Here is a 17,248-nt window from a genome sequence, read left to right as displayed (position 1 = left end):
CTTACCAGCGAGTCGGTTGAGGGCGCGCAAGCCCTTCGGTTTTGGCATCGGCGGGCTTTTCGAATCATTAGATTTACCCTAGATGTTTCCTTGATTTCTACCTTTATTCTATAACAGTATTGCAGGGGATGCATGGCCAAAAATTCCAACACGTGTCGATTCGCAATAAATGAGGTTCCAAGGTTACGCTGTAGGAATATTTATGAATCGTATCACATTGTTAACCCCACTTTCCAAAATTTGAATTAGTTATAGATTCTGGTGTAATTGGGTGTAAAGACGGAGGCAGATTTGGATAATTATGGAATTCGGCAGGAATCGTCCAGATTGGACAGTCGATCGCTTCGATGATGCTTTCGTCCAAAGTTGTTTCAAAAAATTCCTTGACGATGTCGTCAGGATTTGGTCCTGCTCCTATTGATCCAGCGGATCGGTTCTTTGATTCGACTGTAAGAGTTGAGATTGTCTGTATCGTCGTTGTTACTGCTTACAGTTACTCAAGAATACTTACCGATTCGTCTCAATTCCCATATATAGGGCGGAGGGTAATGTGAGAATCTGCATCCATTTCCAAAGGCACAGTCCCCATAAGTCATAAATCGCTTGCACGGTATCTTTGCGGTCTCTTCTTTTAATATCGTCTCAGGATCTAGAGTGGTTATAAATGGTTATTTGCTTACTCAGGACATACTTATGCAAAATTTACCTTTATACAGATTGTAGTGATCAGCCCGGTTTTTGGCATGTTGTAAGCTTGACAGGTGTTTCTTTCTTGCTTCCGGGTCATCTTTGAACGACCTGTCGCAATAATCGCAGAAATACCTTTTCCCCATTACCGGTATTGAATCAGATACATTTACCAAGCCCCATTCATCCTCCTTTGATACAACCTCGGTATGAAAACGTACACTATTGAAAACAAACGCCACCGAAGCGTACCTGGCAAGTGAAGTTATTAATCATTCATAACCTCCAAATTCAAAAGAGTTATGAAAACAATCAGACTTGACTATGAACGTTGCTCATAAGGTATTTAATGAGGTATGCTTTCAGATAACGTCGGTAAATCAGAGCGAATTGAAAATATATAGATACCTTTTGATAAGAAAATGTCGACTAAGGCACCAGCAGATGATACATAAATAAGGTACGCAGACACCCCACCAGATGGCAGCACTAAATCGACTTGTCTATAATCGATATCTCGAATCTGTCTTCGAAGTACATTACTCTATTGAATTCAATTCGAACTTTTGTAATTCATTTCTGACTCCGATTGATGAAGAAACCATAAAATGTCGAATTAAATAATAAAAACAGCATCTATTCAAATATAGGCGTTCCTTTAGAGAAGGAAAGATATTTTACAAGGAATATTTCTTTGGATTTCTAGTAACTCGGTTAACGACCCCGACCAGATGGTAGGTTTAGATGGCATTTATTTTAAACAAACGGAATACATACACGATACTGCTCGTTTAAAGGTACAATTATTTCTTACGCCCTTATAATATGACGTCTCGGCACCTCGTGCGTGACTAAATATACTACGGTTGGATTGTTAAGGATTTCTTATCGGAGAAACTGCTTGCTTATACGGGAGAAATGCGTTTGCCCAAATGCTCGGAACGCTAGACCATCTCGCTCCGTTTCTCTTTGAGGAACATCGAAATGCATTCCCCGAGCATCCCTGCTCTAACTTATGCTCTCCCCTTTTCATGCTTAAAAAGCTGCAAATGGATCAAATACGAAATCCGGCGTATTTTCGAAGTTCTCGCGACGTTTGCGGGTTGCCGACGTTCTTTACGGATCGACTGACGTAAGGTAAGGTCCATTAACGTTACGTTATCGAAGGTGACACGAATTCTCACGTAATACCGCACTTTCAGGATGATGTACCAATTCCAGATGACGTCCGCAGTTGGTAACTGTTTATTAACTACAGTCACAAGTAGAAGTAGATTGCGAGGTACCTGCTAAATTGGAAACATTGATTATCAATAAACGCACCATTAAAGTTGTATTGATTGATCGCGAGACATTGTGCCGACCTCGGATTTTATACTTCTCGGTATGACCGACCGCGCAATAGAGGTTACAAGTGTTCTTATACTTATGACGTAGTCGTTATCGTAAAGAGCCGAACCGTGAGAAAGTAATGCACTTACAAATGAGATTGTTAATCAATAATCGGCCAACTACGAACCGCAGAAATTAGTAACTAGCTGCCGATAAATTAGCCGTTATCCTTACAGTAGAGGCGTAATCACTAGCCAATTCATTATTCGATAAATGTCTAAGGGGAAATTAAATAAAGGAGGATAAAATATGTCCACAGGTCCGCTATCCGCCGCACGATTTCCGCCCGCGAGGCGGTCGTACTCCAAAAGTCTACAAGCTTATTTTCGAATATATCTACATAATAACTTCGGAATGCAGAGCGATCGTCGTAAAACGTGTGGCTGGAGAGGTCTTGAAGAGGAAAAAAAAACTGTCGCATATGTACACCCCTAAATACGTATGTACGACGCTAATGCGCATTGCGGTAAAGTCCCTTGGGCACATATAATCTAATTTATTCCGTGGTTGGTACATTTTCTCCTTTCTTCAGGATACACGCGAGGCAACCAATATCATGGTCGGTACAAAAAAGGAGCCAGAGGAACATGCCCGGAGAAATCAACATGGAGAATAAATAATTAATATTCATATTCGGGACTACGTGTGGAGCGGAACGGAATTCATCATTTTTTAATAGAAAGGAAAGAAACGAAGGGAAGGAACAGAGGAGCTGCGCACTGTGGGGTCGGTCGAAGGTAACGAATATCGAAGGCCCAGGAGATTTTACGGCGAAATTAAAGTTCTCCGTGATATCGCGGTCCCGGTTTACAGCGCGCATACAGCAGGGCCGTAGTTGCGGTACAGCGAAAATGTATGTACACGGCGACGTGCTGCGTGCGATAATTTACATAGGCGCGCCGCTGCACGTCACGTGTAACGAAATATCGCACGGGACTCGTTATACATCGTGTGAAACGTACGAGCAAACAAACTGCAGGTATCCTCGACAACGTCGACACCGTCGAAAACCGGCGAGAAAATGATGAATAGACAAAGACGTTAACGCGAAACTCCAGAATAATAGTGTGCGATCGGGCCACGTCAGTTTTGCGGACGCGTTACCATCCGAGATCGATAGCAATGTGTACAGGGGTACGACACGCACGATAAATTATTCAATCATGAGGTGGCGATTAATTAAACATTACGTGAAATTCGATGTACCGTGTGGGACATTCGAGGGAATTGTACGCAACGGATGTGTTAGCTCTTCGGTGAAACTCGTTGAGTTAATTAATGGTCAATTTACGAGGTCGATCAGTTTCGGAATAGAAAAAGGATTGCGTTGGAATTAGTTTTGGACATTTGCATCCCGTCAACGGATGTCACAAAGGGTGTTGATTGTACGGCAAGGAATAGGGGAAAGTAGGTACGCTAAGGTACCGACACTAAAGCTGCGAAAATGGATCCGTCTTAATGGCTGATCCAGCTCACCCTCCATTCCGAACCCGGTCTGCAAAATGATCCAAAGTAATCTGAAAATAAACGGTTATAACACCTCGCTCTCTACTTCGAATTCGGTTTCGAGTATGGATCGATCTGTCGACAAGTTGGGTTTACATCTCGCAAACGGCTACACCCGAAATGGCATTTGCTCGTACGTTGTCGAGTCGAAACGTCGCTTGTTCATTTCCTAATATCGATAATAACCTTTCGCAGTTTCCAGCGGCTGCAAGTGCGCCAGGTCGACCCGTGGTACGTTGTGCTCTCGAGGGGGCGAAATGCAGCTTACACGTGAACAACCGTGGAGAACAAATTGGCGACAACACGGCGAAATGCAGCTTACACGTGAACGACCGTGGAGAACAAATTGGTGACAACACGGCGAATATGAAGGCAACAATAATATCGATAATAGGTAATAAAAGGGATATTGACGATAATCGATAACGAAGGTGAGAGCAATATATCGCGTAAAGTTTTTAGGCCTGCTAAAAACAATACCTACAACGAATCTTCGCAAACAAAGGGACTAGGACGAAATGGAGAAAGACACGACTCGTGTAAACTCGCAGCTCGACCAGGATGACTCCGGCGATCGCGATTCGAGCTTAGGAATTGCTCGTTTACCGTGGAATCCTAACGCAGAAAAATATATATGCATCTTGTCGTTGAAAAATAAGGGAATTATCGTTTACGCGGTGGAACGAGCTCCCACGGTTACCGATCAATGCGAAATGCCTCGTTACGTCTATCGGTTAAATGCGACCGCTTTAGAGCATGCTCTTGGCTGGTTAATTACTAAGTAATCGTTTCTAGGTGTAGCGCGCGAAGTATTTGAGAGAACGTCCGAAGACCTATTTATCGGAACGTCGTAAAGTCGAAGCTCTTGACAACGCTTAACCTCGGATTCGAAAGGGTAAGAGATCCTTTTTTCTTTTGTATCCCTTTAAATAGATTCAAAAAGAACAGCTGGTAGAACCAGAACTTTCAGATGATTATCGAGAGTTTCCGGTGTCTCGGTCGTCGAGTCGTTCCAGCTTCCGGACGATCCGACGACCGAGACCACGGCGAGCCTTGGTCCCGCCTCGACGTTGGTGGGACCGTTCTTTGATTTTCCCCAAATTTATTTTTCCACAGTTGCCTCGCGCCTATCGGATGTCTTCAGACAAAGCTGCCTTCCGGACTCGAGGAATCTCCCGGCAACTGGCGAGGAGGGAATGCGTTTATACGTGGCATACGTGTACGGTACATTTTTAGACGAACGGATCATTTTGGGTGACGAGTCGACTCGTCGATAATTTCACGGAAATATAAATTCGTACAGTTTCGCGCATGACTCCGCGTCGCTTAAATCCGGCCCTCTAGGAGCGATTAATGAATTAACCTCGTTGATGTATATATATTACGATTTTTTTTCCGTGGGACTTCGCCGATGGTTTATGCCCGATTCATGTATGCGTTCCCGGGAAGGGGTCGATGTCAGACAGAATCCTTACAACTGGTGATCAGGGTTCACTGCCTACACTCTCGAAAATGTATAGCGTTGAAGTTGAATAGCTTGTAAAACTTTGTGCGGACGACCGTCCGTCGTCGGGAGGTTAAACGAGAATACACGTGTCTTGCGGTGCTATCTCCGTTTCGGTGCACTTAATTCCCGAGCAACTAATCCACGAGGCAACTAATTCCCGAGCCGGGTCCCGCAGTCGAAGACCTCTCGACGTTTTCCCGCTACCCGCGGCCGAATCGAGCCAACGCCTTGGAGGAACGGGATGTTCGAAAGTCGTTCGTAGTTCCAAAATTTCGAACACCCCCGCTCGGTTCGCCTTCGAGAAAACGTCAGCCGGTCTTCGCTACGAGCCCGGCCTCGGTGTTTTTCGGCCGAAAGAATCTCGAGGGCAAAAAGGAAAATGAATTCAACGACATCTCGATCCCGTCCTGCATCCCTCTAAACGAATCATCCCCACGTCCCGGGTCGATAGAGTCCTCGATTGAATTAGGTTCGATCGCGCCGCCCTTCCGCCACCTCCCGTCTAATTCTTGGTCTCCGATCCTGGGACTGTGGTCACCTCCTGGCGAACTTTATGCCCCCGGAAGCTCGCCTGGATCTTCGTCGCGGCCTTGTGCAGGTCGGGGTCCGACAGGTCTATGCCCTCCAGCTCGTTCACGGCGTTATCCACCTGCGACAGAATGCAAATGATTTCTTTATTCGTAGGTCACCTCCACTCGAAGCGAGCGAGCCAACTTCGCATGGAACTTGGGGAGAGAATCTTGGAACACATTTCCTGCGATCCATCTACTACCAGCGTCGCGACGTCACCGCAACATATTCCGCGTTCGGATATTTACCATCGGGAGGGGGAATTTGCATTCGCGGGTACGATCTGCGCGGCGAAGTTGTTCGTTTGTCGCGAGGCAAACTTCTCCTCCAAGTTTTTGGTAGACTCCGGGTCGAAGCGCTCGATTCTGGAACTTCGATCACCCGAGGGGGTGAATTCAGCTCGCTCTCGCGACTTCGCGATTCCGCGTTTTCCGCGAATGTCGGGAAGTTCCTCGAAGCCCGGAAGAGGGGCGCGCGAAAGAGCTCGGGACCGCCCCCTTGCAATTATGCAGATATTATTGTTAGGCCTGCTCTATTTTTAGGCTTAATTATCACCGAACGAAGTGGGTGCCCGGCGTCCTCGCGTGAGGCGACCTAACGAGCCCGGGACCCAAGAGAAAGCCCCGTATCGCATGCAAAGGGGTTTCTAAACATGTAAATTGCAATTACGGTAACGCATTTGCATCTTCCCGTCGTTTCGGGCACCCCTCGCCCCATCCCTCGTTCCGGATCCCCCTAAAACAGCCGCCGGCCGACTCTTTTATTCCGCCCTCGAAACGCCGCCGAGTTAGTCCACACTTTTGCGGCGATTCGCGCACGAATTCGCCCGCGACGATCTCACCGCGAGATCCGAGACCTTTGTTACTCTCCGAGCGATTCGGAAGCAATTTGCGCCTCTGGCCAGTGCACATACAATCCAAACAACGAGGCGGATTTTTAGGGGTTAATTAAGGGGAGGTATTTAAATTGCGAGAAGCCGGTAGATTATTCGACGTCCACGGCAATTAAGTGTGGCTTGTGAATAATAGGGAGAGCGGTGGGATTTTTCACTACTTTTTTTTCCCCTTCCTTAAGTTAATTCCTCCAATTTGTTGTCAGGTGGTTGAGCGGTTTCGGGGTGCCTCGACGACGAGGGTGGATACACGAAGACGAAGCTCAGGCTTCGCGATTCGGAAGGCTTTAATTGGGCTGGAGCTTCGTCAATTTACTGGTGCAACATTGAATTTGCATTGCTAATTCTCCTACCCCTGGCCGTACCGAGATCAGCTCCGAGGAGAAACGCTTTCGCTGCTCTTACACCGTTGAACAAGACAAGATATCGATTGATCGACGAATTCTTAGGAGTCGAAGAAAACCATCAGAAGAGAGAATGCGAGTGATGTAGATTTAAGAAGCGTAGACATTTCCATTTTACGTACCGTTTAGGAAAAAAATTGAGTCTATCTTTTCAACTCGCTGATAATTGTGAACTCGGCTCCGGATATCCGGATTTAGGGGCGCCGATTAGACTCCTTCAATTAATTCCGCGAGCGAGGTGATTAACGCCCGAAATATCGTGAATCCCACTTTCGCGAGAGAACTTCGAAAGCCACAGACTAACCAGCACACACGCGGAACCGCAGAAGGCCACAATGCGAAGGGTTGACGTTTGATTGAGGCGCTCCTTGTGGCGGTCGTTACCGACCTCGTTATTTCCGTCCTCGTTCCGCGGAGAAGACGCTCCTCGCGCGCGCGCATTATCCAGAAAAAGGACTAATCCCGCGCGAGTGGAGGTCTCCATTAAAAAAATTAAAGCGTGAATAAAACACCCAGTCGCTCCATGTCGGGTCTCATGGTCCACATCCGCGCGATTTTCCCCGACCGCGTTGCACGTAACGTCCGGTCCCAGGAAGGAGACATATCCACCTGTCTATTTGGGCAGTCACCTCGGGTGCAACTTGCAGAGGTGGGATTTGCGAGTTTCGAGGATTACGTGCGACTTATCTAGAAGAAGTTAAGCACTGCGGAGTGCGCCTAGGGAATCGTATCGACGGCGTTCCCCGGCCACGTTCCGCCGAGCATATGAATAAATTCATTATTAATGCTCGGCCTAACGAGCCCGAGGAGAGATCTCTTCATACCTGGCCGAGCAGCGCTCGAGATTAAACTCCGAGAGACATTTTCCGACCGGCCGATCGAGGACGTCGTCGATCGGCCGGCGATCTCAGGGTCTCCGGATCCGTGTGAGGCTGCATCGGGTTTTTTGTCATGGCAATTCCGAGGTGTCGTTCCGGAAGTGCCGGGGCAGTTCCTCTCTTTTTGGGGAGGAGGCGTCGAACCGTGTACAAGCGGCGGTCCGGTGAAGCCTCGATATTAAAACCCCACAAATACCTCGCGTAATGGTAAGCGTGAGCATAGAGTAAGAAGATTAAATGTAAAAATTAAATGTTAAAAATTCAATATCGCGTTTTATGTTCGGCAATATGATCGGCCAGTTATAATTGTTGTGTCGATGATTACCGTTGCGCGAGGTATCTCAGGTCTGAGACCTCGGCAAGAAACAATTTGCGGGTCCACACCCACCTAAGGGCGTGGATTTATTAACCCGCCTTTGGATCCATATCCATGAGCAGATAGCCGATCGATATCCTTAGCGAAACCGTTTGGGTCATAGAGAAAATAGCTCGACCTTTCCCCAGAGAAAAGCTATTTAGATACGGTCGAAATTAACTCCTCGTGAAATCATAGCCAGCGTCATTTTCTCATTCGAGAATCATCCTCAAGAATCGTCTCGGTGAATAAGAACGGATCTCCTACAGGAGATATTACATGTAAAAGGTACCCGAGCGAACGGGGATTTGAATGAACATTCCCCGGGATAGAAAGTACCAATAAACTTTTGCTCTTTTCAGACCACCCTTAAAGTCGGCTCTTCAGGGATGCGGAGGCTGGGATAAGCGAAACGAGATTACCGAGGACTTAACTTCTCTTTTGCGGCATTCGCTTTGCCGCTACCCCGAGTGGAAGATGTTCGTTTCATATGGCGGATGTGCCTCCTGGAAATTGATAAGGAAACAACGGGAACGCGGAACACACCCATTAGGTTTAGCGGCACGTTAATTTTCCAGAGAGCTTTATCCCCCACTAGGTTCGTCTCGCCGGGTCCACCGTGTAGAATTTTCTCTTGAATATGGGAAACCCGGGAAAAGGAGGGCACCGGAGTGACCTCGCGTTCCTGCACCCCGGCTGGCGGAATAATTTAAAGGCTCTAGATTAAATTGTTCAGATTGTGGCGGGTGTAAACACGGAAGGAAAGGCGAAGGACGCGGCGTGGCGAACTCGTGTGTTTTCGGTCGCTGAATTGTATTAAATCATTTCCTTCATTTACAGGATACGTCGAGAGCTTCGTCGAGTCGACCGGAGTAGGAGTGCTCGTCCGACGTCTCCGGCTCTCCCGACATCAAAGGGGGTCGACGATGGTGTGGCTTCTGTCGAAGTTATCGATCATGTTGGCACTTCAGGACCGACAGCATGGTTGCATTAATTCAGCAACATCCGCAAATTGCGCGGGCCGGCATGAATCCTCTCGGTGGTAACGCCCGAGTCTGCACACCACCTCCGCTTTCATCCCCCGAAGACTCGCACTCGGACGAAGGAGCTTCCTCAAGTTATAATTACTTCTCACTGTTCCACGACCAGGCGTGGAACGCGAAATCCGGACGAGCCTCTTCGAGTTAGCGCGATGGACATGCATATGATGGGACCATGCGAGAGACTCGCCAGGATCTCGGGAGCTCTTGGAATTTTAGACGTAGAAATTAGTAGCAATTTTATTAACGCCAGTTCTTGCGACAAATGCCGCTGGCTCTTGATATTTTAGCCGTGAAAATCAGTGGAAATTTTATTAACGCCAGTTCCTGCGATAAATGTCGCTGGCTCTTGGAATTTTAGCCGTAGGAATCAATAGAAATTTAATAAACTCTAGTTCCTGTACTAAAGATTATTATTCCTATTCATTAAAGTCCAACAGCGTCAGCCAATAACAGGACCCAAAGAAATCAATAAAAAGGGTATAAATTAAAGTTTCTGCACTAAATATCGCGCACTTGTGGAATTTCATTCGTAGCAATCAGTAGAAATTTTACAAACTCCAGTTTCTGCACTAAATATCACGGACTCTTCATCATACCAGGGCATCTCCAAGGTCCAAAAGCGGACCCGAGACGTTCCGGGAAAAACGTTCCTCGGCGGATTCCGTTCAAGATTTGCGATTTGTTCCTCGTCGGATTTCCGAGTTCCTCGGGAATCCGCGGAATCTCCTCGGAGTTTTCCGGGGACGGAGATAAAATCGAGCGAGGACGAGGCTCGCGTTCCCTTCGAGCAGGACCTCGAAACGTCGCCCCGAGTTACACGGCCCTGTGATCGTGCCGTAATAGTCGCGAATGAAATTGTCTCTTGGTGCGAGCATTCCTCGCGTTTCCCGATCCTGTGAGGCCGCTCGATCCTCGCGTGGCACAATTCACGGAATAATTCAGGCCAAAGCGAATATCGGAGAGGCATCGAATTTCGTTAGAATTTCCCTCGAATTCGAGCGGAGTAAAGGTGACTACCCACCTAACGACTCGTAATTTGTGCATTTGCCGTACGCTGAATAGAGTTTCCCAACAGCGATTGATTAAACCGGTAGATGTATCTTCGTGCAGATTAATCGCACCGATTAATCGTTGCCACCTTGAAGAGCTCGAAGAGAGACCGTAGGTCAGGCATCGATGCGAATCGCGGAGTCGGCGGACTCGTCCGCGCGGAGGTGGCGTTTTTCTCTTTGAAACTTTAGCCATTGTTCCTTGTCTCATTAGGGTAATTGGCGAAAGCTTAAAGCGCTTCTCGGAGGTAGAGAGAAAGAGTAAGGCGGAAGAGGCGGCGGTAAAAGCAGAGGCCTGGTCGCGAATCGTGATTCCTTTCTTCTCGGTTAGCTGCAAGTACGGTCGCAAGTTGAGCCACGAGTCGGCGATTTCCCTCGTCCTCCCCCGATTTCGCAACCGCGAGATAGCGAGGCGCCATTTTACGTTTCAACGCTGACTCACTCGCGTTTATTTATATTCGCCTGCTTTGACACGCGACCGCACCCCGGGAGTTTCGCGCGAGAAGGAGGCGCGCGTAAATCCACGAGTCCCGCTTCCCACCTTCCTTTGAAACGGGCCGCACTCCTCCGTCTCGTTAAGGTAATCCGTTAAAGCTTAAAGCGCCGCGAGCCGTAAAAGTATGAGCCACTTCTTCTCGCGGTGGTCCCCCGGGTCTCTCCCGCTTCCCGCTCGGCTTGACCCGACCCTTCCGCGGCCGATTTCTATTTCCAGCTCCTTTTCCTCGACCCCTCCTTTTCCTCCAGCCCCTCCGACACCTCCGGCTTTGTCGGGTCTCAGCCACTCCCGGAAGCCGAGGGGCACTCCCGCCGCGGAAGAGGAACCCGAGGAAGGCGAAGACACCCCGACTGAAAAGACCCCCTGCAAGGTATCCATCCTCCTTCGTGTCACCCTCTTCCTCCGTCGTTCCCCTTCCGTTCGACCTTCTTCGGCGTGTCCACTCTTCCCACGCTGGAGATAAAGTCCTCGCGGCAGCCGAATCGACGTTTTCGGTCGATAAGCGGATCGTCGAATCGGCGAAAACCGCACCGGATCTATCTCGGCTTCGTCCAAGAAGGACCAACCGAGCGAATCCCCGATAATCGGCCAGTCGTTCCGGTTCCGGTTCCGCTCGAATCGACGATCACTCCGACCGGGAAAAGGGAAGTCGAAGAGGCCCTCGAAGAACTCGACGATTGCCGCTTCTTCGGCGTCCTTCGATGAGCGATTCGTCGGCTGCGGAAGCCTCGAGTAACCGGAGCCCCACTCCGAAGAGAAGACGTTGAAGAAGACCGACGAAGATCCCATCCAGGCTGGATGGATCGCGCGATGGCTGGCAGGATGGATCGGACTCCCTCGAGTGCCATTAACGCTTCCGATCAATTTCTTCCGCGGCCCTTCCGGGATTCCCCCCTCGAGATTCGCCCCGTCTTTCCTTTGCCCTGAAACTCGGTCTTCGGCAGCGCTCCCGGCGAAGATGAATATCTCCTGGACGAGGAGGCTCTCCCAGCGGATTCTTTCCTCGGCCCACAGGTCTCATTAGACCTCGAGAATTAAACCCCTCTAATCCCCCCTCGCCTCTTCCCAGTGGTACTTGAACCGCGGTGAATATTTCACTTGTACGGCTCGGGAGAGGTTTAATTCGGTTTCTAAAGACCGGAGAGCCGGCCCACTCCGCGGCTTCTTCCCACCCTGAAGAGTGCCCTGCCTCCAATTTCCACGTCGGGTCACGCGGTATTTTCCGCGCCATTTCTAATTCAGCCGGTATTTTCAGGGGACTTCAAAGGAGCAGTTTCCATCCAGGATAGTCCAAGTCTAGGACTAGTCGAGGAACAGCCTTGGAGAGGACGCCTCGTTCTTCCTGGCGGATCAATGAGGCGATGATCGTTCCTTCGAGATCCATCGCGGGCACGTCTAATGTTAGGAGCGGGTTTCTTCCTTGACAGGCTGCGATCAAGGTCCTCCGATAGTGCCGACGAGCTTGCGGAGCCAGCAGCTCGTGACCAGGTCTCCCTCTTAAGGTCAAGGCTCGGCTGGAAAACTCAATAGTAGGGTTTTCCACGCGCCACTTCTCGCGTTCTCTGCCCTCTTTCCGGCGCCCTCGAGGACCTCCTCCCTGGCGAAACTCGGACCAGGATTAGCAGGAATCGGATTCGCCTTCAGGGTGTCGACGGCCATGGCGAGGCGGAAGGGCCAGAATCGATCCGAGCCGGAAGCCTGCAGGCCACACGGGAGCCAGGAGAGTGGCGGTTCTCCTAGCTGAGAGTTCTCGAGGTCAGAGCGAGGATGGATGGCCTGCAGGAATCGCGACCTCGACGTCGTTCCCAGATTTCAGCGTCGAAGCAAGAAGTCAAATTGAATCCATTCGAGGCGTTCGTTTCTTTGAAGCCCACCTTGGCTCCTCGCGTTTCCGGCTCTCTTCGGGTGCTCTACGTCCTCCTCTTCGAGTCGACTAGAGGCGCCTGCAGATTTCGGCGTGGTCCCGCTTCCCGCTGAGAGATTGATCCTCTTCTCAGGGACCGGGAGTCGTGTCGCGAGGAATCGGAAAGGGAGGAAGCGCGTCCTGGGGGCGGGAAGGAAAACAGGAGGAAAAAGAGGGGAAGGACGCGTTTGCCAAAACAATTCTCGTCCTCGAGGGGAAAAACAACTCTCCGGCGTTGTTCTTCTTTCCTTCCGGCCCCTTTTATTTAGTTTCTCCTTCCGTATGCGAGCACTCCCGGCGCCCTGGACCGAGGTCGCCGGGACCGTTTAGGTCGTTTAGGTGGTACCTAGGTACACACTCACTGGGCCATAGTTTACCCCTGAAAAATCACGTCGGCCGATAACGGCGGGAGCGTTTCCAGGGTATCGTTTCGCCCCTGGGAATAAATTGTGCCGGACATAAAGAGTCGAGTCTGGAACTCCGGCTCCTGGTCTGCGAAAATCGGGGCCGAACTCCGGGGCGGCTCTCCTTGAAACGTCAATCCAAAGCCTCTCGTATACGATTGATCCCCGTCTTGTATCTCGCATGACGAGTGGGTCGACGTGGATACGATTGAGAGGAGGCGGTACATCGAAACGGCGATTTCCATGGTGGGATGAGAGCTCGAACGCGCGCTATCGATTATCGGCTTTGACGTTACCAAGCGGTTTAAGTCCGAGAGGTGGGTCCAAGACTCGAGCTGGGGAGGAATGGTAGCGGACTCGATTCGACATGGAACCTCCGAAACATGGAAGTGGTTGAAGGAGAGCTCGATAAATTATTAGCCAGGCCCGTTGCATTCGTTTTCGAGATGATCCCGAGGTCAGAAGTGCCATCTTCTCGATCGGCTTCTTCGAGTCCCCCGATCCATCGACATCTCCCTCCTCGTCCCCTCGCATCTCGCGTTTATCTGCTTTATCCGCCCCTGCCGATCTCTCCTTGACCCGGATGTCTCGGCAAGAGTAACGCCCGGAAGGCAGCCGAATACTGGCACGAATATCGCGACTCGTCGTGCCAACTTAGCGCTGCCAACCCCTTAAGTTCCCTAAATCGCGCCGGACAAAAACCGGGGGAAGCGAATCGACGAGAAGTTAGTTTCATCCCTTTCATCCCGCCAGGATCCTCGGCGCCTCGTTGCGGCACCCCATCAAAAACGCTCATCAATTTCAAATACTAGTACGTCACAAGGTTGCTGCGAAATCGTAAACTCGACGCCTTGAATGTGAATTACCCCCTTTTTATGAATTTCACGTTGCAATTTTATGAAATCGCAGGGGTAAATTAATATATGTTTATAAAATATATGAATTAAGCATTGGCACCCATTTAAAGACGCTCATCAATTTCAAATACTAGTACGACACAAGGTTGTTGCGAAATTGTAAACTCAACACCTTGAATGTTAATTACACCCCTTTTATAAATTTCCCTTACTAATTTTATGAAATCGCGGGGGAAAATTAATATATGTTTATAAAATATATGAATTGAGCGTCGCAGAATTAATATACCGCGTCCGAATGACAATTTCCAACCGAATGGTTTTAAATTATGTGCTAATATTCTCTTTTCTTTTTATAACAGGGTAGCGGAGTCGACGTCGAGAGGGTTCGCGACCTTCCTTGGGTTCGGTCGAGCCGTCTTCTGGATGTCGACCATTTCCCGGCTTAATTCAGCTTCGGCGCGAACGTCTGCGACGCGCCTCGAGAGGATAATTGACAACCGCGTCCGTATCCTTCGCCCCGCAATTCCGCGTTCCATAAAATCTTCCCCGCTACATCGATTTCCCATCAGGTCTCGCCCGACATATTCGGGGCGCATCGGCGACTCGTCGCCCCGTAAATTCGAAGGATCGCTAACGCAACATCCCAATTTCGGGTTCTCCTGGAGGAGGCCAGGGTGCATTACGGGTGGAAGGTCATCGAGGAACAAGTAAAGCTACTCGGTGAAGTTCTCCTTCCCGCGGAACTGCAGCGGCGTTGTTAATCAAACCGCCTAACAAAGCTTGGCGGCGCTCGGCGAGGGGACAAATAAAAGCTAGGTAATTGCATTTCGTAAGGCCGGGACATAAATCCTTATTAAGGAGCCTCTTCCCCTCCTCTGCCGAAGACTTTACTGGCGCGCCTCTCTCTCTCTTTCCCCTCGTCCTTACAGCAGCTCCGAGGAAAGCTCTCGGAAGACGCCGACTTGGGTCAAGCTCCTCGAGGAAATTATCACCGCCATGTGGACCGATTGAATCAACATCCTCGCCGATGTGTTCACCACCTATTCCGCGGAATTTCAGAAACTTCGAGAAACCAATGAAAACTTTAGAAATGTCTTTTCGACCTTAGAAAACGTTCGTCGACTTACACCGATGGTTATGAATACCTTCTCGTCCCCCACTAACGGTGCCAAATGTACAGAAAAGGCATTCACGTCCACCAGGGTACTCGTACCTCTGAATACACCAAGAAAAAGTTAAACGTGAAATAACCGCTAAACAATCCCTAAAAGAACACAAAATTCGACTACAGAAAAGTAAAAAATAATTTTCCAATTTGTAACGTTATGCGATTTATAGTTGTATCTTCCTGCGGTATTCTGCAGATGTATCTCCCTTTGGGGGCTGGCGCCTATTTCCCACCTAGTAGTGATAACATTCGATACTATTTTTCCTCCGGGTAAAGAATAAATTTATGGTTTCCTTAGCTGTATATCGACATTTCTCCCGAGACCGGGACCTATATACCCGCTCGCTCCCGCTAATTTTCACGTTTATCGCTATTTCTTTTCAGAGTACCCTGAAAAAAGAAACTCCCATGTAAATTTACACACTCAATCATTGATTATTTTGATGCCACAATTAATAACAGTAAAATTACATTGCCTGTGCAATATCACATTTAGCATCTAAATTTCCAAAAAGAACGTATTGTAGGAGTACATTTGATACGTAAACATAAAGTGTAATATTACATACAAAGTTTAATTTTACAAGTAAAGTGTATAAATTGACTAGGTAACCTGTAGATTTACATACCCAGTAAAGGTCTTACATGCCACGAGAAAAATTACAATGTAATGTTAAATTTAATTCAAGTAAAAACGCACTAATGCAGTAAATCTACAAGGCCACGTGCATTTATACATTTTTTAATTTTTAATTTTTCTGTTATACGTTTGTTTTTTTATGTCAAACTTCAGTTACATAGTGTGTAAAGATGTATGTAAATTTCCATTATTTTTTTTTCCAGGGTACGTCCTTGCAGAGTTTCCCTTCGTCGCGGCACTCACCTTCTCCTGCATCTTGGCGGTCGCCTTATCGGCGAGTTGGCCCGCGGCCTCGTCGATAGCCGCCGCGGCTTGCTGCTCCTTCCTCGACATGTGTCCACGGAAAGAGGCCTGGATCTTCGTCGCCGCGTCGCAGAGCTCTGGGGACACGGGAGAACACGGTCGTCAAAGAGATTCGGGATGCGAGAGGGAGCGCAGGGGTGTCAAGATAATGGGGGAAGTGCCGCAGACAAGGGGACACGCGTCGTCGTTCGTTATCTACCCCTCAGGGGTCTCGTGATCATCGGCACCCGCGTTTTGTCGAGTCCTCGGCGAAGGTATTTGCTAATGCGGTCTCGGGATTGCGGGTCACGACTCGAGCTCGTTGAATTATCGTTACCCGGCGAGTCACGCGACGAAAGGGGCGCCGCTTTGTAACTGCATTACGGGAAATCGCGGCGCCCAAGAAGTGCAACGCGAGTCGGTGCAGAGCGCCATGCGTGAGCGGCCGACCTCAAGGAGCTCACTTAGCCTCACGCCAGGTCAGGAGGTCCAGACGACCTCTAAGGTTGACGCTGATAACGACCATGAGTAATTGGACCGGGGACCCAGAAATCCCATCGCGAAAAACCGCAAGACTTATATCCTAACGGCGTATGAACACGGTTCGACAAAAAGAAAGGGGAGAAGAGGGCACCTCGAGAGGTCGAGGTGGAGGTCGAACCCGAGTAAAAAGCCGGTCGTCGTATCTGGCGTGCGCATAAATTCCCACCGAGGTTCGGCTACTCCGACCCCCGTGGAACCGAGAAGAAGAAGGGATCGATCCCGCGAGCCACTTGGAATCAATAATTAATTATCGATCGCCCTCGAGTGGCCGTTTTACGTCCTGAACGATTGGTCCCTCTCCGGCTGTGTCAACGTGAGCCGAAACGCGGCGTTTGTATATATGTACGTATATGTATATACCTGCATACGGATTATTGGTTTTTGCCCCCTCGGCTCGCCACACGGTGGACGAGCCCGTTAGCGCGATCGCTAATCGCGAAATACGCTCGAGCGGCTTCTCTTTTTCTCTTTTTCCCGACCAACCCGACCATCCCGTCCAGGACCTCGTTTCGCCGTTTTCTCCTTGGAGAAGGTCCCTCCGGGTCGGGAAGGACCTTCGGAAACTTCAACGCGGACCCCCGCGAGACCTTGCCAGAGTTGCGAGAGAAAGAGACAGCAGGTACGAAAGTCGCATCCGAGTGATCGATCGTTTATGAAACTTCTCTGGTA

The 17,248-nt window shown here is 49.2% G+C and overlaps 2 protein-coding genes across 2 annotated transcripts in view; both read right to left on the bottom strand.

The window, feature by feature from the left end:
• Positions 1-85: 85 nt before the first annotated feature.
• Positions 86-1,014, bottom strand: LOC105697938 (zinc finger matrin-type protein 5). Its single transcript, XM_012421682.2, has 3 exons — positions 707-1,014; positions 512-649; positions 86-447 (listed from the first exon to the last, which is right to left on the bottom strand). Exons 1-3 carry the CDS (start codon positions 831-833, stop codon positions 221-223), a joined length of 492 nt encoding a protein of 163 aa, XP_012277105.1. The 5' UTR covers positions 834-1,014; the 3' UTR covers positions 86-220.
• A 405-nt stretch (positions 1,015-1,419) lies between these two features.
• The window catches only part of LOC105698163 (HIRA-interacting protein 3), a 35,440-nt gene continuing 19,611 nt past the window's right edge, over positions 1,420-17,248 (bottom strand). Inside the window, exons 3-4 of the mRNA XM_012422179.1 lie at positions 15,998-16,134; positions 1,420-5,741 (exon numbers count right to left, since the gene is read on the bottom strand). Coding sequence (XP_012277602.1) covers positions 5,595-5,741; positions 15,998-16,134 — 284 coding nt within the window. The 3' untranslated portion in view covers positions 1,420-5,594. The remainder of the gene's footprint in view (positions 5,742-15,997; positions 16,135-17,248) is intronic.

This window comes from Orussus abietinus, unplaced genomic scaffold, assembly GCF_000612105.2.
Source record: "Orussus abietinus isolate OABI.00-Male unplaced genomic scaffold, Oabi_2.0 scaffold1, whole genome shotgun sequence".
NCBI lineage: Eukaryota > Metazoa > Arthropoda > Insecta > Hymenoptera > Orussidae > Orussus > Orussus abietinus.
Note: the sequence above shows the minus strand (reverse complement) of the source record. Positions and strands in the feature narration are given on the sequence as shown.